Source organism: Nerophis ophidion, linkage group LG10, assembly GCF_033978795.1.
Source record: "Nerophis ophidion isolate RoL-2023_Sa linkage group LG10, RoL_Noph_v1.0, whole genome shotgun sequence".
NCBI classification, from domain to species: Eukaryota; Metazoa; Chordata; class Actinopteri; order Syngnathiformes; family Syngnathidae; genus Nerophis; species Nerophis ophidion.
In genome coordinates this window covers 44,747,413-44,770,899 of record NC_084620.1, presented here as the reverse complement: position 1 = coordinate 44,770,899, position 23,487 = coordinate 44,747,413, and the positions used below count along the sequence as shown (strand labels likewise).

Here is a 23,487-nt window from a genome sequence, read left to right as displayed (position 1 = left end):
CCTTTTTGTAGCTGCGGACCGGTCAACGCTTGAATTTTTTTCCCCAAAGAGGGGGGGGGCTTTTTGGACGGCGTGGCGCAGTGGGGAGAGTGGCCGTGCGCAACCCGAGCGTCCCTGGTTCAATTCCCACCTAGTACCAACCTCGTCACGTCTGTTGTGTCCTGAGCAAGACACTTCACCCTTGCTCCTGACGGGTGCTGGTTGGCGCCTTGCATGGCAGCTCCCTCCATCAGTGTGTGAATGTGTGTGTGAATGGGTAAATGTGGAAGTAGTGTCAAAGCGCTTTGAGTACCTTGAAGGTAGAAAAGCGCTATACAAGTACAACCCATGTATCATTTATAAAGAAATACAATCATGTGTGCTTACGGACTGTATCCCTGCAGACTGTATTGATCTATATTGATATATAATGTGTATGTTGTGTTTTTTATGTTGATTTAATAATTTAAAAAAATACTTTTTTTTTTTTTTAATTTCTGTACCGGTCCGCAGCCTGGTGGTTGGGCACCACTGATATAGAACACCCACAACACAATGACTGTCAATGCCTACCAGGAGATAAGTGGCGATGGCGACGTCTTCGAAAACAAACTTCTCTGGATCTGTAACCTCGGGCCAAACCTAAACATGTATAAAGCATACCACATATAAAGTTGTTATATTATGGTCTGTCATATGTTTACTGTAGCTTGATATGCATTTTCATTTCATTTGGAGCTGTTACCAAGCATACATGTGAAACAACAGAATCTATATAAATAATGTATTATTATTTCATACTATATATTCATTCATAAACTGGGAAATGTAGTTATTCTACACATACCAAAGCAGTATGTGGAATTAAATACTATTTATTCATTCATAAACTGGGAAATGTAGTCATTCTACACACACCAAAGCAACATGTGGGATTAAATACTATTTATTCATTCATAAACTGGGAAATGTAGTTATTCTACACATACCAAAGCAGTGTGTGGGATATAAATAATGTATTATAATTTCATACTATTTATTCATTCATAAATTAGGAAATGTAGTTATTCTATACATACCAACGCAGTGTGCGGGATTAATTCAGAAACAAACAAGCAAAAGATCCAACTGGTAAAGAAAAAGACGTGTGGACTTGCTTGAATTTTGCTGAATGGTTCATACAGGTTTTGGAGCAACATATGTTGTCATCCAAGCAACGTTATCATGGACGCCCCTGCTTATTTCACCAAAACAATGCCAAGCCACGTGTTACAACAGTGTGGTTTCGTAGTAAAAGAGTGCGGGTACTTTCCTGGCCCGCCTGCTGTCCAGACCTGTCTCCCACCGAAAATGTGTGGTGCATTATGAAGCGTAAAATACGACAGCGGAGGCCCCGGAGTGTTGAACGACTAAAGCGCTACATAAAACAAGAATGGGAAAGAATTCCACTTTAAAAGCTTCAACAATTAGTTTCCTCAGTTCCCAAACGTTTATTGAGTGTTGTTAAAAGAAAAGGTAATGTAACACAGTGGTGAACATGCCCTTTCCCAACTACTTTGGCACGTGTTGCAGCCATGAAATTCTAAGTTTTAATTATTATGCAAAAAAAATTAAGTTTATGAGTTTGATCATCAAATATCTTGTCTTTGTAGTGCATTCAACTGAATATGGGTTGAAAAGGATTTGCAAATCATTGTATTCCGTTTATATTTACATCTAACACAATTTACCAACTCATATGGAAACGGGGTTTGTAATTTGAAAAGTGTTCCTAAATAATAAAAGCAAAACAGCGTGCTTAACTTTGGGTTTATGTGAAGTCCCATGGGTTAATTTCCTGACACGTTTGTTTATGGATATTCCTAATCATTACTGTGTTCCTAAGACAACACAGCATGTACATTCAATGTGCACAACGGAATATCTTAGCTGCTCAGACAGCAATGTTTTTGTAAAAGTTTAAGTTTCAGTGTCGTTTAGAATATTAATGTGTCTTGTGTTTATTCATGTTAGCAATTAGCACGCTACCTGTTTCTTCAAGAAATTAGCAGTATCACTGTGAGAGCAGTAATGCATCACAGTTTTACAATTATTAAAATTAAAAAATGTTTTTAATTAAAAGTACCTCAAATTGCAAGTGTTTTGTGATACAAGCTGTCTCTTTGCTTTTTGTCATAAAAGTCCGCTTGCAGCCAAGCCAAAGAGCGAGGAGCTCATAAAACCCAATAAAAAAAACATTCAAAAAGCGCTAACAATACTCCATTTACATTTGGTGACTTGAATTTTGACCAAGTATGAGTGATATTGTTATTATAGGCACTAACGTAAAACTATTTATAGAGAAGCCATGATCACGAGCTAGCGTGCCAATGTTGACGTAAGGTAATTCCTTGCTTCCTTGCTTGTGTAAGTTTATTCCAGATCATAATTCATGCCTGTCACCTGGATAGTAGAAGGATGACGACGTATTCCGACAAGTTGACCAAGAAATAGCAAGAACAACACAAAGACGCTTGGTTCCCTTTTTTCGTGAGGATTATGAATCATTCTTCATCTAAATGGGAATATAACAAGATTCTATCAGTCAGCATCCCAATGACAGCAGACATTGTACAGTAAGTGATGTTTTATTTATGTTTGTCGGCTCATGAAGTCGGTAGCGATTGGAAATCATTGAAGTGGTGGGGTAAAAAAGCGAACATTGTGATGTTGAAATTCATTAGCCGTATAAGCTTGAATATAAAATATTACAAATGTGCCTGTTACTACATAAAAAATACTTACAACATGTCTATAAAACATTAATGGAGGTGATTAGATGTTTTTTAAGGGTTTTATAGGCAGAATAAAGCAACTGCCAAAAGCTCCCTTGTAAGTGGACTTTTGAGCGCATTTATTTAATAATTAGAATAAAGTAAAAAAGAAAAACTGTGTTGTCTTACATAAGGATTGTGAATGATAAAACAAAATTCCGAAAAAAAAAAGTGTAGTTCCCCTTTAAGCTGCCAGCATAAATTTGAGTTCTGAGTTGTTAGTTTTCAAACTTTCCCTCCAAACACCGGAACAGAGAAAGCCAGTGCGAAGAAGAGCAGAGAAAAGAGGAAAGCGAACAACAACTACCCAATCAGAAAAATAAACCTTTAAAAACATGACCAACAGTGTAGCCGACGCAACGAGGCAGGACCGTTGGTCCGCATCACACCCAATAAGGAGGGAACTTCCATGCCAAGCAGCCAAAGACCCCAAAAGTCCAAACGGTGGACTTTTATCCATGAAAATATGGAGCTGCTGACAATGGTGTGGCCAACATGTTTTAATTCTTTCTCCTGACTCTACAAATCGGACGATCGAGCACTAGCCTTGGCAGACAGACACGCATATTGCGTGTTGTCTCCCGACGGTCCATCAAAGGAGCCTGTGTGCAACAGAAACAACAATAACAACTCAAGGAGAAGTCAGCTTTCCAAGGTGAATACTGTAACTTATCATTGCATAAAACTACTGTGGTTTAAAACAATGTTTATCATCTAAAGGTTAGTTGTTTCTTTTCGGCATGTTAACATTGTGGTGTATATATATACATTTTTTTCATTTTAATAGGTGGGGCTGATTTAAGGTAAGAGTGTTTTGAATTACAAGCCCTGTAGTTGAACTAATTGAGTTTGTAAGTTGAGGTACAACTATACACATGCATACATATTATATTAGGGCTGGGCAATATTGCCTTTTTTTAATACCGCGATATTTTTAGGCCATATCGCGATATACGATATATTTCTCGGTATTTTGCCTTAGCTTTGAATGAACACTGGATACATATAATCACAGCAGTATGGTGAATCTATGTGTTTTCATTAAAACATTCTTGTTCCTACTGCACTAATATATGCTACTTTTAAACTTTCATGCAGAGAAGGAAATCACAACTAAGTCAATTTACCAAAACTGTATTTTTTAAAGTTATTAGCAGGTGAATTTTCAAATGATGCTACATATTAGTAGTAATGCTACTTTTGGTAGCAACGCTTGTGCCCCACACATGACAAATTAAAGTTGTCTATTCCCGCTTGAAGCCGAACCACCGCCAGACGATGGACCCCGTGCTGTTTTTCTTGGGAATTAATTCTTCCTTCATTTGTTACGAGATTCGCACCTTCTTTCTCTCGCAACAACCCACTAGCATCACAGCTAACGTTAGCCACGCCACTACCTCTCTGCTGGGTGAGGACGTATACGTATGTGACGTATGACGTGACGGTATGTGACGTATGTAAGAATGTGCGCCTGCTTGTCTGTGAGAAGAAGACACAAGAAAGAGCGAGGAGAGCTTGTAGTGTAATGCCTGCAGCTAAAAACAACTGCGTGAGAACGTCTACTCGAATATTACGATATAGTCATTTTCTATATCGCACAAAGACAAACCCGCAATATATCGCGTATATCGTTATATCGCCCAGCTCTATATTATATATAACTTGAGTGTATGTAATAAAATATGAATAGTGAGTTGCTTTTAGAGTGCTACTGTACCTTGACCATGGCTTTGTACTTGTCTTTGAGTTGTTGGTATGTCAAGCTGTACTTTTCCACCGGCAGAAGAGACAGTGTGCTCGTAAAATCGCTGCTCTTGCAGTCGACAGACCAGCGCAGCAGCTTTGGTAGCAGCTCAGTCGACAGCCACCCGAGCTTCGGGTAGGCCACGCCATCACAGTGCCAACCGTCCACGGTCAACACGTGCAGCTCCAACAGCCTACATTAAGACAAAAAAAAGGTAATCAGAAGAAAAATATAATTTGTTCAAATTGTGCAACAATTATCTGCAAAGAACTCAAATTGATACATTAACATGGTAAAATGTAAAATTACAAGAATGTTTGAGGCATTAACTGCAAAAAAAATGTATGTAATTACAAAGAGATAAAACGGTTAATACTAGAAAATTACACGGGACAAAAACTGAAAAGTTTGCAAAAATAAAGTTAAAATGAGTAAATAACATTATAAAAACAAAGATGAAATCCAAAAAGAAATACAAGATAGTAGACAGCTCAGATGGTAGACTGGCCGGCCAAAAACTTGAGGGTTACTGGTTCAAATCCAGCTTCCGCCATCCAAGTCACTGCTGTTTTGTTCTTGGGCGAGAAACTTCACTCACCTTGCTCCCAGTTCCACAAACACTGGTGTAAATGTAGTTTAAATGTGCCATATATGATGGCTTTCTTAATGTAAAACGCTTAGCGAGAGCTAGCTATAGTTAATGCTGCACTGGACTCAAGGAGAGACTTAAATGTAATTATAAAATGAAACTGAAGATGCAACATATATGGATGCAAAATCCCATGAAACTGTAAAGAAGAAGACGAAACATGGCAGCATGTCTTGTTTTCTGCTACTGCTGCATCGCTTCTCGGCTCGTCAAAGTTATTCTCGATTATAAATCATGCCTCTCATCTGGATAATAGGAGGATTTAGCCATGACTCTAGAATTTGTTCATCTGTGACATTCAATTTATGGTCGGCGATGGAGACAAACACACAATCGAAGACAGTGTCTGCAGCAACTTTTTTAACCCTTCATGTGGAATAAAGTATTTTTTTCAATTGAATAGGAAGGTATCCTATTAATTTTCCTGAAGGAATCAATAAAGTACTATCTATCTATCTATCTATCTATCTATCTATCTATCTATCAACATCCTATCAGTCATCATCAAAGTAAGAGCAGACATTGTACAGTAAGTGATTGTTCTGTTATGTTTGTATATCTTGTTTAGCAGTTGGCAATACTGTAACATGATGTTAGTGTTTCACTAAAGTTGGATCTGTTTAGCAGTGCTTCTAAAATGTGTATCTTACCCACACAATAGCCGGGATAAAAAATATAAGGCTCTGGATCATCGTTTGTCCCAGAGTAATCGTTATTGGCCACCACAAAGTCTGATGATTTGCACTGTTGTTGATGAGGAAGGGATCTGTGGTTCCTACCTCTACATCACGCAATCACTCATTATCTCTCAAAATGGCTCAGGAATGTCCATGAGATGGATACTATACTATCATGTTTATTCACTCGCAAACTGTGTACCCGGTAAGTCTTTTAGTGTCATACATCAGTTATATATGATAAATAGCTACATATAGAGGTGACTTGTTTTCCATTTTACTAGTATTTTAACTTTTTCTTAAAACTACCATTGAATAAAATATAAATATTCCTTAAAAAAAAATAAAAGATAGTAAAACAAAAAAGTAACACTATTACAGCACAGTTCTCATTATCAGCTCAGGCCAACAGTGTGGACAAACCTTCCCATTTCTTTGTTTTCATGACTATTTACCTTGTAGATTATCCCTGAAGGCCTCTAAAACAGTGGTCACCAACCACCGGGCCGCAGAAGAATTTTTAATTAATTTTTATTAAAAAATAAATAAATAAATAAAAAATGTTTCATTTTTTATTAAATCAACATTAAAAACACAATATACACTTACAATTAGTGCACCAACCACAAAAACCTCCCTTTTTCATGACAAAAACGTCTAAATGACAAAAAAAAAAAAAAGGTTCATGGAGTACAAATAAATGCGTGTCCCCTCTTCGACAGGAGACACTATCTGTCCAGAACGCTCAAACATCCTGCCTGAGAAGGCGGCTATGGTAATTTTCCTAAACAAGAACTCTCTCTGATTTTATACTGTGCCTGCTGCTAATCTGGACTGGGTTTTGCAAGTTGTTTCTTATTTTTTATTTGCTTTTCTGCACCAGGTTAGCCCATCAGTGGGAGCACGGTAACATGTTTAAATACCTGCAGCATCATACACTTGTGTGTGTAAATGTGTTATCATGAGGTTTTCAAAAATAAAGCTCTGTTGATGGAAGTGTACCCCTGTGAAAATGTATTCATAATTCATAATATTTATATTCAAGTTCATAGATTTGATATTTATATTCTAGTTGAAAACAGCCCTGTGAGGAATTTATAGTAAAGTTCATAAAAAGTTAATATTATTAACATTGATGGAAAATGTCAGACTATTTCATTCAGAAAGACTGTAGGTTAGCTAGCTCATTTCAAATATCTTAAACATTTTTTTTACCCTGCCTTTTTTTTTTTTTTTTGCTGTCTTAGATCCGCTTTGAAGTGAACTCTCACGGCTGTGTTGGAGCCACTATGGATTGAACTTTCACAGTATCATGTTAGACCCGCTCGACAAATGAGGTCCTCTCCAAGGTTCTCATAGTCATCATTCTCACTGGCGTCCTACTGAGTGTGAGTTCTCCTTGCCCTTTGGGTGTGAGTTTTCCTTGCCCTTATGTGGGTTCTTCCGAGGATGTCGTAGTCATAGTGGTTTGTACAGTCCTTTGAGACATTTGTGATTTAGGGCTATATACATAAACATTGATTGATTGATTGATTGATTTTTTTTTTTAAAGAAAGAATCGGAATCGAGAATCGTCAGGAATCAAAACAAAGAATCAGAATCGGAATCGTTCAAATTCAAACGATGCCCAACCCTAATCAGGAGCAAGGGTGAAGTGTCTTGCTCAAAGACACAACGGATGTGACGAGGTTGGTTGAAGGTGGGGATTGAACCAGGAACCCTCAGGTTGCTGGCAAAGCCACTCTCCCAACTGAGCCACGTCATCACCACATGTCCATACACATACACGTACATGTACTTACATACATACATGTATACATATCATGAGAGGTACAAGCCATAGACCAGGAGTAGGGAACCTATGGCTCTCGAGCCAGATGTGGTTCTTTTGATGACCACATCTGGCTCTCAGATAAATCTTAGCTGACGTTGCTTAACACGATAAGTAATTAATAATTCCGCTGGTAATCACAGTGTTAAAAATAATGTTCAAAATATAAAACATTCTCATGCATTTTAATCCATCCATCCGTTTCTATCCCCCCTTTTTAAAGAAGTCGCATTACTGGTCAAAATAATTGTATTTATTATTGGTTACCTCCAGAATAACAATGTTGTTAAAAAGAATAAGAGATGCACACATTTAGTTGTTGTAATTAGGGAAAGTCCAAATAAAAGAGGAAGCGTTGAATTCTCTTGTCAGAGCGTGGGACGACACTCTACAAGGGTACAGGTCTACGCGTTTCTCCTCATTGAGCTAAATTGAATCCAGTCTCTGTTTCATTCCTTGCTTCTTGTCTGTTTAATAGATGTAATCAGTGTTTGAACCTGACAATTGCATTCAGGGTTAAAAATATTATACGGCTCTCAAGGAAATACATTTTAAAATATTTGGCTTTCATGGCTCTCTCAGCCAAAAAGGTTCCTGACCCCTGCCATAGACAATTGGATGAAAGGATACTTTCTGCAGTTGAGAAAACGTAGACACTCACAATCTGTCTGTAAGGCGCAGCTGAATCTGGTAAACGTTGCACTTTCTCAGAGACACTTTTCCTTCTTCGTCCTCTTCAAATGGAATAAAAGTCACTTGCTGGCATTCAAAATCTGAAGAAAATAACAAGTTAATAAAGCACGTCAACATTTAAATGAAATTTGATTGAAGCACTTACCTTTAACAACAATCTCTTTGTGCAGGTGGGTCCCATAAATGTTAACTTTTGGAATAAAAGTCCTTATATTGTAAGAAAGTGTGTGTGCAAACGCCGAGGTGGTGACGAAGCTTAACACGTCCTGAGGAAGTTCATCATTGCCTAGCACCAAACTCAATGCTGCGCCGTTCACATTTTGACTTTCTGTCTCTTTTACCCCGCATAGCCGCTTGTTGACGACATGAGGCTTTTTTAACCACACGTCAACAGCCGACCAGAACCTATCGGGGTTGCTTTGACACTCTTCTGGGAATTCAATGTCGAATAATTTAGGCATCTTTAAGCTGAAGGACGCACGACGAAACGTGCGTACCTTTAGTTAGCTCGCTAGCTAACTTTCCGGCCCTTGGAGCTCGTATTCCAATATAAAAGTATATATTTGATTTGAGGAAAACAGACGTTTTTTTTAGTTCAATCACCTAACCCTAGTCTGGTCGTAAAAGTCAGTGTAAAATCCACAATTTGGTGCGTTTGAAGTACCAAAATAAGGCAAAAACATTGTCGCTACCTGATGACGTAGGCAAGGCGAAACGCTGTTCACTGATCACATTTTATATTGTTGTTGGATTTTTGGGGGGGATGATTTCCCTTATTTAGGAAGTTAATACACAATTAACACAATAGTATTTTACAATAGTGAGCCATAAAAAAACATTCATTTTGATTTTGCATAATGCAGTTCATGTGCTTTTTTTAATTTTATAAACCTTTATTTATAATATGCCTCACAGTTCATAATGCAGTTCATGTGCTTTTTTTAAATTTTATAAACCTTTATTTATAACATGCCTCACAGGGTTCATAATGCAGTTCCATCCATCCATCCATCCATTTCCTACCACCTATTCCCTTTTGGGGTCGCGGGGGGCGCTGGCGCCTATCTCAGCTACAATCGGGCGGAAGGTGTTGTACACCCTGGACAATTAAGTCGCCACCTCATCGCAGGGCCAACACAGATAGACTGACAATTCACACTCACATTCACCCACTAGGGCCAATTTAGTGTTCATGTTCTTTTTTTAAATTTTATAAACCTTTATTTATAACATGCAATATTTACATATTATCAAGAATAATAATAATCAAAACAAATACAGAAACAGAAACAGTACAAACATAGTACAAAACAGCGCCAGGTGCTGTAGACTTAATAAAGTAACTAAAATGGAATGCTATATATATATATATATATATATATATATATATATATATATATATATATATATATATATATACACTTGAATATTGTAAACTCAATCAATAACTTGTAAATAATTGTCAATAGGTTCTGTTGTGGTGATAAGAATCGTGTTGAAGTCAATGTGTGCTAAAGAACAGGACAGCTTTTTCTTTTTTTTGTATTTGTTTATTTTTAGTTGAACAATGTACACACAAACTTATATTCTCAATGTACATAAAAACCAAGGCACTTTCAAAAACTCTCAACAATTTCAAGCATACATCAGGTTGAGCAAATACCGTCTTTCCCAAAAATTAAAGAAAACTAAAGCAAATACATATAGAATATAAAAAACACAATGAATAATGTTTTTTTTTTTAAATAGGATAAGATACAAAATTCAAACAGACAAAAAAGGCTCATACAAATCACTTAAAATTTCTGCAATGACAAAATCAATTCAAGGGCTTTTGTATTTTCAATCATTTTCCAAGATTTAATTGATCATTTTAAGCCCAAAAAGTACAGCTATGATTGTATCATAACATTGTCGCCGGTGAATGACGTTTGATGACCTGGCCAACAATGTTGGAAGATGTTCATTTAGTTGTCTAATTCTGTAAAAATAAAAAAAAATAAAAACCAGGCGACCGACGTGACACTAAACTACTGTAATTTCAAAACTTTAAGAAACACTAGAAACCAAGAATATAAATTGGGGTGGTCAGTAACAATATTAATTTCTAGATTAAACACAGTGATAAAATATGGAATGGTGTAATCACTCCATTCTGAAAAGCAAACAAACAAAAAACATTACCACAAACCACTAACTAGTACTTTGTTGCTCCATTGCTGGTTTTTATTTCAGCTTGCAGTTTCTGGAGCATGGAGTACATCAGTGCTCTACATCAAACTTTTCCTGATTGCGGTTGTCAGATCAGCTTTGCAGGTTTCAGTTTTGCCATGGACCCCCTTCTTCAATTTCCACCACAGACTTTCAGTTCGATTGAGATCCGGTCTATTTGCAGGCCCTGACATTGACCTGATGTATCTGTCTTCATCCATCCATCCATCCATTTTCTACCGCTTATTCCCTTTCGGGGTCGCGGGGGGCGCTGGCGCCTATCTCAGCTACAATCGAGCGAAAGGCAGGGTACACCCTGGACAAGTCGCCACCTCATCGCAGGGCCAACACAGATAGACAGACAACATTCACACTCACATTCACACACTAGGGCCAATTTAGTGTTGCCAATCAACCTATCCCCAGGTGCATGTCTTTGGAAGTGGGAGGAAGCCGGAGTACCCGGAGGGAACCCACGCATTCACGGGGAGAACATGCAAACTCCACACAGAAAGATCCCGAGCCTGGATTTGAACCCAGGACTGCAGGAACTTCGTATTGTGAGGCAGACGCACTAACCCCTCTGCCACCGTGAAGCATATCTGTCTTCAAATAAACTTTTTACAGTGTTTGCTCGATATCAGGATGCATGATCGTCTTTAAAATCATTATTAATAAAATAAGTGTCCGAAATGCCGATGTAAACCTGTGCATTTATTGAAGACGTAATAGCAGCCATTCCCCAGGTTTCCATAACCTGGGGAATGCAATCTTAATGGATCAAATTTGCGATTCATTTCTTCATCCCTAGTCCACCATTGCTTTTCCTTAGCCCATGGTAAGTAGTTTTTTTTCCTGTTTAGTAGTTCATGACAGCTTTCTTTCAGCTTTCCTTGATGTAAATCCAATTTCCTTTTAGGCACTTTTTCTCACAGTTCCGTCACAGACGGTGATTCCAGTTTCTTCATATTTGTTCTTAATTTCTTTTTTTTGCTGTGCATTTTCTGTTTTCAAGACATATTGCTTGAAGTTTTCTGTCTTGACTCTTTCATGATTTTTTGGGTCTACCATGAGGCTTGCCATTGACAACCTTCCTAAATTGTTGGTACTTGGCCCAGATTTTAGACACAGCTGACTGTGAACAATACACATCTTTTTCAACATGGAGTGATGATGTACCATTTTGAAAAATTTTGATCATTCTCTCCTTTGTTTCAAGTGACATCCCTTGTGTTGGAGCCACGATTCACACTAATCCACCTTGTGCAACAGCTCTCCAAGGTGTGGACACCCTTTTTAACTGCAGACTAGTGAACAGATCTATTGTGATGCAAGTGTAAGCTTTGGAAATTAACATTTGCAGGGTGGTACCATATACTTTTCTCAGAACTGAGTGATTCCATAATTTTCTCACTCTGCTTGATCTAATAATGAAACTGTTAATGACTACCACAATGTATGTTATTGATTAATACTACAAGTTGCAATTAGTTTTTTGTCAAGTCTGATTTCTGCTTTTGTTCTTCAAAATTAAACTAAAAAATGAACATCACAGAAGTCTTAATTCTATATGATTTTATCAAAGAGTTGTACTACTGCAATAAAAAGACACTGTGTTAATAATGTTTTAGATGTAAAACAGGATAAATAATTAACAATAGCTAAATACTATATTGTGTAGTATATGTTTTGTTTCTATTATTTGGACAAGTTAGTTAGGTGTTGTGAGAAATATATATTTTTAAGTGTTCTTTTTTAATCCATAGTCATGTTTAAACAGCTAGTTATCCCCATGTAGTGTGTCTTCTCATGACCTCCTTGCCTTTATCTTATGTCCACTGGAAAACTCTTTGTTTTGTCTAAAGGGCTGCTGTATCTCGGCTTACAGAGCTGTTTTGGCCAGTTTCTTATCTCTTTTGAAGAAGCAGCCGTACTTCTTTTTGGGCGACAGGGGCTGTTTTCGCTATACAGAAGCTGATTCTTTTTGTTTGAATTTAGACCTCTTCTTGCTGATGCTGAAGGATCTTTATAGTCATTGTGCATGTACAGGTACAGGTTCAACAGAATTTAGATTGCTTCCCTGAGGTGCTTTGCATTTAAAAAAAACAATAAACCACACAATATACAGAAACAACACAATATACACAATATACAATGTGGCCTAAGATCACTCTAAGAGGCAATGTAAAAAAACAAACACTATTGTCCCGTTGTGAGACCTGGTCTCCAAAACTTGGCCAAGTACCATTCTGTCTCTGGGGTCCTTTTTACTTAACATATATGCCATCCAAAAGAATTTGGGATTGACCATTGTGTTTCATTCCCTGGGGGGAAGACTGGTCACGGGCAACAGTGTATACTAGTCGATTGATTTTACTTTCACCTAAGGTAAAACTAAATTAATCTATCATGACTAACAAACTTGTCTGAATACGAGAAACTAAACATACACTTGATAACAAATGAAATCAATCTATTAGAATGAACATTGAGCAAGTTTATACTTAAAAATACAATCCCACCCAGACCTGTGGCACTAGTATCATGTCAAAATTATACAAAGACTATCATATTTCTCAGTGTGCAGAACAACAGAAAACCCCACTGCATCCTCACCCACTCAAAATTCCCACACTGCTGGAAGGAAGGTGACAGATGAACTGAAGCGGATTGTTTGGTGACTAATCCGAGCTCAGCAAAGGAGGAGTAACTGTACCAGGAAGTGCAAAGTGCAGGCAGGCACTGCTGTAGCGCCTCTGTGCATTTGCATCAGAAACAGAGACGTCACAAACAGGAACAACAATCCTGTTAAACCTGCCATGCAACAGTAAGTGTGGAGTGGGAGAAACCCACTCAAGACATTCAAGATTCAAACAATATATATTTCAAATCAGATGAGAACAAAGGAACCAGAAGTTATATATAAACATTTTGTAATGAGTCACGATAGAAAGTATTTAACGATTTATAGAACATAAATACGTTTTGTGTATTTTCAAATGATAGTGATCTGATATTACAATCCAATACAATAGTAATAATATTACATAAATAATTAGTAACGGAAAAAACAATGTACTTGTGTATAATCTTTATATTTTTAGAACTATTAGATGAATGATCCAAATTTTTACTTTCATTCGTATTGTTTATTATATGTGCAAATCGTTTGGAAGTATAAGCTCTGGAATTACATGTAAAATAACATTAAATCTTTTGAAATAGGAATATAAAATCCTGATGAAATATAGTAAACAATAAGATAAAAATTAAAAAACCTTATTGTCGTGTGATGAGGTGGTAACTTGTCCAGGGTGTACTCCGCCTTCCGCCCGGTTGTAGCTGAGATAGGCAACAGCGCCCCCCCCCCCCCCCTCCAAAGGGACAAGCGGTAGAAAATGGATGGATGGATGGAAACCCTATTGTGAGTAACTGAACAAGAGTTAAAATAAAATATATGAATAAAAAATAATGTGCTGTGCATAACAGTACATCGTATTGTTTTTTTTATACCTTCACATATTTTTAAGTATTTAAATATTTAATACAATAATTAACATTCATTTAAAATGCTTATTGAATTGCTAAAACCAATAATATGACATTTTTGAATAATATTTTATTCACGTGGGGGATATTTTTTCTACATGCTATTATCACTAGTATATTGTCGTGATACATCATTTTACACCAATAATTTACAGTATTTCATAGTTTAAATTTTTCGAACTTAAAAATATTTCAAACAATACAATACCTAATTACACCCAATGTATGATATTATATAAATGTATATATGTTATTTATGTACTTGTGCATATATATATATATATATATATATATATATATATATATATATATATATATATATATATATATATATATATATTTAGATTTGAAAAGTTAACTTTTTTCCCCCATATATCAGGGGTTTGTGGAAAGGAATGAGTTAAATAAAAAAGTTGATTTATTTTTCAAACGGAGGTGTTTTATGATTGGAAGAAGTTATGGTAATTACGACAAGAAAAGGCGTGGCTTGTTGCCAAAATGGGCGGGGTCGAAAAAAAAAAAAAACACTCGTCCACAGGTAGATTCTCCTTTGAAATTCACTTGTTGTTGCTAGCTCGGAGTTGGAAGATAATTACTTTGGTAACAATTATTCACTGGGGAAGTCAGTGTTTTTCGTGCTATCAGAAGACTTAGAGAAGAGTTCCGTGAGTCCGGAAGTGGCAGGCCTGCCAGTACGTATGGCGTGGACCTTTCCTGCAGTCATGGTTCGGTTGTCACAGGGCGTGTTTGGTTGATAACTCGTTGTCGACAGCTCGCAGGTCACATACCTTTGGATGAAAGGTAAGTTTATAAGTAAGCCAATGTTGTAAAACTTTTTGTTGTTTAGCCCCACTTTGTTTGGTAAGACGTTAGCCTAGCTACACTAATTGCGATTGTTATCAATGTCACGAATTTTGTCAAATAGAACCAGTGTCAATAATAGCTGAATATATTTTCCTGGAAATATGCGTATTGTTTTAATCCCTACACAATATAATTTTTCAAAAGTATTTTTACAATAATTTAACTGATTAATTTAGGTTATGGCTAATTGAAACACATCCATCCATCTTCTTCCACTTATCCGAGGTCAGATCACGGGGGCAGCAGCCTAAGCAGGCAATCCCAGACTTCCCCCTCCCCAGCCACTTTGTTGAGCCCCTCCCGGGGGATCCCGAGGCGTTCCCAGGCCAGCCAGGAGACATAGTCTTCCCAACGTGTCCTGGGTCTTCCCCGTGTACTCCTACCGGTCGGACGTGCCCGAAACACCTCCCTAAGGAGACGTTTGGGTGGCATCCTGACCAGATGTCCGAACCACCTCATCTGGCTCCTCTCGATGTGGAAGAGCAGCGGCTTTACTTTGAGCTCATCCCGGATAACAGAGCTTCTCACCCTATCTCTAAGGGAGAGCCGGAGGAAGCTCGTTTCGGCTGCTTGTACCCGTGATCTTGTCCTTTCGGTCATAACCCAACGCTCATATATTGTAGCGTTCCGGAAGAGTTAGTGCTGCAAGGGGTTCTGGGTATTTGTTCTGTTGTGTTTATGTTGTGTTACGGTGTGGATGTTCTCCTGAAATGTGTTTGTCATTCTTGTTTGTTGTGGGTTCACAGTGTAGCGCATATTTGTAACAGTATTATAGTTGTTTATACAGCCACCCTCAGTGTGACCTGTATGGCTGGTGATCAAGTATGCATTACATTCACTTGTGTGTGCGAAAAGCCAATCCAATCCACTTTATTTATATAGCACATTGAAATAACAATAACGTTTCCAAAGTGCTGCACAGCCATGTTAAAAACAATATTAAAAAAAACAAAAAAACATTATGCTCCACCAATGACTGAATAAAAACAAAAAATAAATAAATATAAAACCAATAAAAACAATATAAAAAAAAATATGATTAAAAACTATTTTTAAGGGTAAAATCAATTAAAACAGTAAAATAGAAATCAAAGTGTATAATAAACACAGAGGACAACAGAGGACAGAGGACCACACAACTCACATAGCCAAAGAATAAAAGTGGGTCTTAAGACGAGACTTAAAACACTCCACTGTGGAAGCAGTTTGAACATGGAGCGGCAGAGCGTTCCAGAGCTTAGGGCCGACCACAGAGAAGGCCCTGTCTCCCCTGGTCTTAAGTCTGGTCTTGGGCACCACGAGCTGGAACTGGCTCTCAGACCTCAGAGCGTGCGCAGGAATGTAAATTTGGATGAGGTCCGAGATATATTGAGGTGCCAGTCCATGTAAAGATTTAAAAAAAAACAGCAATGTTTTAAAATCAATTCTAAAATGAACAGGGAGCCAGTGCAAACTCTGAAGAATTGGGGTTATAAGCTGGCGTTTCCTGGCCCCTGTTAAAAGTCGTGCTGCCGCGTTCTGGACTAACTGCAACCGGGAGAGAGCTTTTTTGCTAATGCCAGCATAAAGTGCATTGCAGTAGTCCAGGCGACTTGAAATAAAAGCATGCACGACTTGTTCAAAAAGGTTAAAGGATAAAAACGGTTTAACCTTTACTAAAAGATGAAGGTGATAAAAACACAATTTTAAAACGCCATTGACTTGTTTGTCTAGTTTAAAATCGCTGTCTATAGTGACGCCAAGGCTGGTGACTTTGGGACGCACATCATTTTGCAATGGTCCCAAGTCAGTGAGGGCCGGACCAAAAACTAAAATTTCCGTTTTTCCCTCATTCATTATTAAAAAATTCTGGGCTAACCAAGCCTTGACGTCGCATAGACAGTTAAGAAGGGGTGTCAGGGGGCCGTGGCTTTTGGAAATCGGCATATAAATTTGGCAGTCATCTGCATAAAAGTGATAAAACACTCCATGTTTCTTAAAAATATCTCCAAGAGGGAGGAGATATAGAGCGAACAGGATGGGGCCTAGAATAGATCCCTGGTGGACACCACAGTAAAGCGGAGCAGAAGAAGAGGTGGCGTCCCCCAGCCTGACAAAGAAGGACCTTTCTGACAGGTTGGATCTGAACCACTCTATCGCAGTCCCCCTGACACCCACACAGTCTCTCAGGCGGTCTAAAAGAATTGTGTGGTTGACTGTGTAAAAGGCAGCTGTAAGATCTAAAAGCACTAAAATGGCAGAGCTGCCAGAATCAGACATTAAAAGAAAGTCATTAAAAACCTTTAAAAGTGCAGATTCAGTACTGTGCAAAGCTTTGTATCCAGACTGAAATGGATCTAAAGTGCTATTTTCATCTAAAAAAGGCTGCAGTAATGTGATTTGGCCGGCACCCAAAGGCAGTGCCTTTAAGGTTTATTGGCGCTCTCTACTTCATCTAACATCCGTGTACACAGCAGCGTTTTAAAAAGTAATATATTTAACTTTTTGAAACCGATACCAATAATTTCCAATATTGCATTTTAAAGCATTTATCGGCCGATAATACCGGCATGCCAATAATATCGGACATCTCTATTGTTTGGCACTAGTGCTAGATGCTTAGAGACGGATCTGAATATCACTCAGCTTCTAAAACTTGTTGCTCATCCTTCGTATATTCAGAGTCAAAAATATAAGATTGCGGATAATCATTTGTTCCAAAGTAGTGGTTGTTGGCTCTCCCAAGGTCTGTCATGGTTAGTAGTCTTGTTTTTGAAGGAAATGGCGAACCTTGTGTGTGCCGCCAAAAATAAATGTACCGGCAATGCTTAACATGACCAAAAGAAGGTAAATATTAAACGTTAAATGGGTTATACTTCCATCCATCCATTTCTACCGCTTATTACTTTTGGGGTCGCGGGGGGCACTGGTGCCTATCTCAGCTACAATCGGGCAGAAGGCGGCGTACACCCTGGACAAGTCACCATCTCATCGCAGGGCTGGGTTATACTTGTATAGCGGTTTTCTACCTTCAAGGTACTCAAAGCGCTTTGACACTATTTCCACATTCACCCATTCACACACATACACATTTAAGCAGTTATGGCGGGAGCTTCGTTTCAAGGCCCAACTACGACCCATCAGGAGCAAGGGTTACTCACACAGCCACTCTACCAAGTTTGCAACGCCGTCCCATATTATTACATGTTATCAGAGGTGTGTAGAGTAGCCAGAAATTGTACTCAAGTAAGAGTACTGTTACTTTAGAGATATATTACTCAAATAAAAGTAAGGAGTAATACCACCCAAATATTTACTTGAGTAAAAGTAAAAAGTATGTTGTGAAAAAACTACTCAAGTACTGAGTAACTGTTGAGTAACCTGTTCGTTTAATGATGACGGCAACAACTAATGCACAAAAACATAAAAATAGCAATGAACAAATTCAGAGCCAGGAATATCTCTTAAGCAATTAAAACAACAATATATATTAAATAATATATATTCAGTTTTACACTGTATTGAAATAAAATTTGAAAATTAATTTTACCTCTGCAACCTCATTATACTATTGGCTAAGTTTTATATTCATAAATGTACGTTTCTCAATACCCGACCTGTTTTTTGTGCCTTTGAGAAAAATTTAGAACTCTACATTAAAACACTCTACCTCTAACAACTAAAAAGCTGTGAAAACAATGATTCTGTGTTCCAAATTTAAGCTATTTACTGAGATTGAGTGAGCCTATGGTTTTGCACTTAGTTTATTTTATATATATATATATATATATATATATATATATGTGTATATATGTATATGTATATATATATATATATATATATATATATATATATATATATATATATATATATATGTATGTATATGTATATATATGTACATTACGGGTGTAACGGTACACAAACATTTCGGTTCGGTACGTACCTCGGTTCAGAGGTCACGGTTCGGTTAATTTGCGGTACAGTAAGAAAAAAACAAAATATACATTTTTGGATTATTTATTAGACAAATTTGCTAAATCTTCCACCAAAAATATTTTGATGTGAAGTAATCGGAAACTTGGATAGGTCAATAATTCATAATAACATTGATTTTGATTCAATATTATGTTTTGAGCAATGAGAGTTTGAAATAAAAAAACAGCTTTGTTTAATTAGACAACGTTGCAACTTTTTCTAAATTACATTTAGCCTTTAAGCTTTTTTATTTCACTTTTGTTTATGATTTTGTTTATTTTAATAGCATTTTTTAGAATGGGCCATGGGCCTTTAAAACACTAGGTGTGTGCCGCAAATGGCCTCCGGGGCACACTTTTGACACCCCTGTTATAGATATTAAAAAATTAAATCAGAGCCTGGCGACGCATACATTTTTATCATAACTCTCTCGCTCTGTCTGTCTCTGCCCCGCCCTCACGAATGCTGCTGTGTGCACAAATTGTCTTGTTTTGATCCCCTTCTTAACCTTGAATGTACATTGAAAATACACGCAACCCTAACTTCAAATGCCGGACATTTGAGGCATTTAAGAAACTCCACCCGGACAGCCCCGCAAAAGAGGACATGTCCGGTGAAAAGAGGAGGTATGGTCAGTCTATCATAGCCCAGTCGCTGCTAGCATGCCGTGTGTTGTTGTCTTTTTGATTGATTGAAACTTTTATTAGTAGATTGCACAGTACAGTACATATTCCGTACAATTGACCACTAAATGGTAACGCCCCAATAAGTATTTCAACCTGTTTTAATTCGGGGTCCACGTAAATCATTTCATGGTGCCTCGTAGGGGGTGCAACGGATCAAAAAACTCACGGATTGGATAATTTTTTTCGGATCAGCAAAAAAAAAAAAAGACAATAAAAATAAACAGAAATTTTGCCGTTTTGTTTTGTAACACTTTTAAAATATTAAATTAAAATGTATAAAATTTAGTTCAAGTGCACAAGGCATAATATCTTCTTTTTAACATAATTAATGAAAAACAGTGCCACATAAAAAGGGATTTCTTCTTTCCTCCACTGTTTGTGTCAGTACCTGCACAAGGTGACTCTCGTAGAGGGGGCGTGTCTTCTCATCTCCCACTCTGCTGTGATGAAATGAGCGCTTATGGTCACATAGTTCCCCTCGACCTCCACCCTTCTGTCGTGAGCGCAACAGATGACGCTCGGGATAGTTCGTCCACAACTTTTTTCTTCTCTTGCTCATAAAAATCTGGCACAATCTTATCGTTGAAGTTGGTGCGCGACGGGATGTCGTAATGTGGCTGACGCACCTTCAGCATGTGTTTAAAACCCTCGTTTTGCACAATGGAGTCTGCACCTATAAACACACCGATTAAAGGGCACGGGTTGTTTAACTTCCTCCGTTACTCCACTCGCCTTTACCACGCTGTGCGAACAACTTTCTTTTTTTTTTTTTTTTTTATAAATCAGACTGCGGATCACGTGTGTGCCGAACCGAAGATATTGATCCGAACGGATCACGGATCAATGTTGATCTGTTGCACCGGTGTGCATTGTTTACCAAATGTGCACTACTTAATATGTCCGTGTCGTTCGGTACACCTCCGAACCGAACCGAAACCCCGTACCGAATCGGTTCAATACAAATACACGTACCGTTGCACCCCTGATATATATATATATATATATATATATATATATATATATATATATAATATATATATATATATATATATATATATATATATATATATATATTTTGCATTCTATTTTAGTTACTTTGAATTTACAACACCCTGGCGCTGTTTTGTACGGTTTTATACTGTTTTGTACTGTTTTTGTACTTACTTTGATTATTATTTTCAACTGTTTGTAAACGCCCAGAAAAGGGTGGAATGCCATCTCCGGGTTGGGGAGGAGACCCTGCCCCAAGTGGAAGAGTTCAAGTACCTAGGAGTCTTGTTCACAAGTGAGGGAAGGGTGGATCGTGAGATCGACAGGCGGATCGGTGCGGCGTCTTCAGTAATGCGGACGTTGTACCGATCCGTTGTGGTGAAGAAGGAGCTGAGCCGCAAGGCAAAGCTCTCAATTTACCGGTCGATCTACGTTCCCATCCTCACCTATGGTCATGAGCGAAAGGATAAGATCACGTGTACAAGCGGCCGAAATGGGTTTCCTCCGCCGTGTGGCGGGGCTCTCCCTTAGAGATAGGGTGAGAAGCTCTGCCATCCGGGAGGAACTCAAAGTAAAGTCGCTGCTCCTTCCCATCGAGAGGAGCCAGATGAGGTGTTTCGGGCATCTGGTCAGGATTCCACCCGAACGCCTCCCTAGGGAGGTGTTTAGGGCACGTCCAACCGGTAGGAGGCCACGGAGAAGACGCAGGACACGTTGGGAAGACTATGTCTCCCGGCTGGCCTGGGAACGCCTCGGGATCCCCCGGGAAGAGCTAGACGAAGTGGCTGGGGAGAGGGAAGTCTGGGTTTCCCTGCTTAGGCTGTTGCCCCTGCGACCCGACCTCGGATAAGCGGAAGAAGATGGACGGATGGATGGATGTTTGTAAATGTTGAAATTTATAAATAAAGGTTGATAAAAAAAAATTTTTTTAAAATAGGCAGTTAGTCATGTGACCGCCTGGCTCTGTTTGATTGGTGAAACGGAGTCAAACGTCACCAGTGACTGCATTTGATTGGTGAAACGGACTCAAACGTCACCAGTGACTGCATTTGATTGGTGAAACGCAGGCATGTGATAGATCCTACTTTGAAGGTCGGTCTGACAAACCAAAACAAACAAAGCGTGCATTAACAGATCGATAAAAATCAGTAGCCAGTAGCGAGCTGAATGTAGATAAATGGAGCGGAGTAAAATTAGCGTTTCATCTCTATACATATACTCAAGTAAAAGTAAAAGTATGTTGCATTAAAACTACTCTTAGAAGTACAATTTATCCCAAAAGTTACTCAAGTAGATGTAACGGAGTAAATGTAGCGCGTTATTACCCACCTATGCAAGTTATTATGACAGTGCTTGTTACTAAACTTAGGGCTGGGCGATATGGCCTTTTTTTAATATCTCGATATGTTTAGGCCATGTCGCGATACACGATATATATCTCGATATTTTGCCTTGGCCTTGAATTAACACTTGATACATATAATCACAGCAGTATGATGATTCTATGTGTCTACATTAAAACATTGTTGTTTATACTGCATTAATATATGCTCATTTTAAACTTTCATTCAGAGAAGGAAATCACAACTAAGTCAATTGACCAAAACTGTATTTATTAAACAGTTATTAAGCAATGGCACAAACGTTCATGTAATTTCTAAAACAGAATGTGCAAGATTGTCAGACATTTTAAGTGTAAAAAAAAAAAAGAGCTTCATTATAGGAAATCAAATAGTGTTCGTCCTTTTCTATGTGGCAGGTTACTACAGACGTTATTAAATTCTGTTGTTGACTATTTTTTTCATACGGTGTTGATCTGGAAATGTTTGCCTCGGCATTTTGATGGTGTGGGCGTCTGGCACCGAACGGAGATGTTGAAATGCGGAGTAAGCACTCTTTATTCTCTAGCATGTGACTTTTCCAATCATGCTACATATTAGCAGTAATGCTACTTTTTGTAGCAACGCTTTTGGCCCACACTTGACAAATTACGGTTGTCTGTTCGACATATACCCACTTGAAGCCAAACCACCGCCAGACGATGGACCCTCTGCTGTTTTTCTTGGGAATTAGTTCTTACTTCATTCGCACCTTCTTTCTCTCGCATCCCAACTCGCACGGCTCTGCTAGCATCACAGCTAACATGCTGCTACCTTTCTGCTCCACGAGGGCGTATACGTATGTGACGTGTGTAAGAAGGTGCGCTTGCTGTCTGTGAGAAGGAGAGACAGGAAAGAGCAAGAAGAGCCTGTTATGTAATGCCCGCAGTTAAAAGCAACTTCGTGAGAACATATACTCGAATATCACAATATATTCATTTTCTATATCGCACAGAGACAAAACCACGATATATTGTGTATATCAATACATCGCCCAGCCCTAACTACATTACACACTTATAAAACGTTGATCAAGGTTTTTAAAGGGCTTCATATGCGGAATAGATTGAATTTCCGTTACCTCCATTTTAGCCACCTATTGCCATTGTTTTTTTTTTATGATTGAGAATTAAAAAAAAAAAATTAGGAAAAAAAAACATTTAATACAGAAAAATAATGTTGGACTGAAGTTACCAACATTTAATGCCAGCATCATTGCATACGTCGAAAGTACCAGTATAATAGTAAATAAAAGTTGCCTTTTTATTTAAAAGTATGTACCAAAATATGACATTGAAAAAAATATACAAGAAAACTATTTTTTTCTGTATTTTTCATTAAAAGTGTGTACATGTTGTAAATGTAAGTACTAATTTGGAATCAAATCCTGTTATACAAAAAGTGTAAGATTTAAGAAATGTGATCATTGATTCATGCGTTGAAAATGCAGAAACAATGCAGAAAATGT

The 23,487-nt window shown here is 37.9% G+C and overlaps 2 protein-coding genes across 4 annotated transcripts in view; one reads left to right on the top strand and one right to left on the bottom strand.

Annotated features, from left to right (window-relative positions):
- Nucleotides 1-9,103, bottom strand: part of trmt44 (tRNA methyltransferase 44 homolog) — a 30,791-nt gene extending 21,688 nt beyond the window's left edge. The window contains exons 1-4 of one of the 2 annotated variants that reach the window (XM_061913886.1): nucleotides 8,532-9,102; nucleotides 8,355-8,466; nucleotides 4,510-4,729; nucleotides 553-621 (exon numbers count right to left, since the gene is read on the bottom strand). In XM_061913886.1, the coding sequence (XP_061769870.1) occupies nucleotides 553-621; nucleotides 4,510-4,729; nucleotides 8,355-8,466; nucleotides 8,532-8,847 (717 nt within the window). In that variant the 5' untranslated portion in view covers nucleotides 8,848-9,102. Of the gene's footprint in view, nucleotides 1-552; nucleotides 622-4,509; nucleotides 4,730-8,354; nucleotides 8,467-8,531 lie in introns of both variants that reach the window. The other variant, XM_061913887.1, reaches the window with a different exon arrangement.
- A 5,555-nt stretch (nucleotides 9,104-14,658) lies between these two features.
- Nucleotides 14,659-23,487, top strand: part of tnk1 (tyrosine kinase, non-receptor, 1) — a 58,383-nt gene continuing 49,554 nt past the window's right edge. For both annotated transcript variants that reach the window (XM_061913884.1, XM_061913883.1), the window contains exon 1: nucleotides 14,659-14,947. The gene's annotated coding sequence lies outside the window, so the exon portion shown is untranslated. The remainder of the gene's footprint in view (nucleotides 14,948-23,487) is intronic.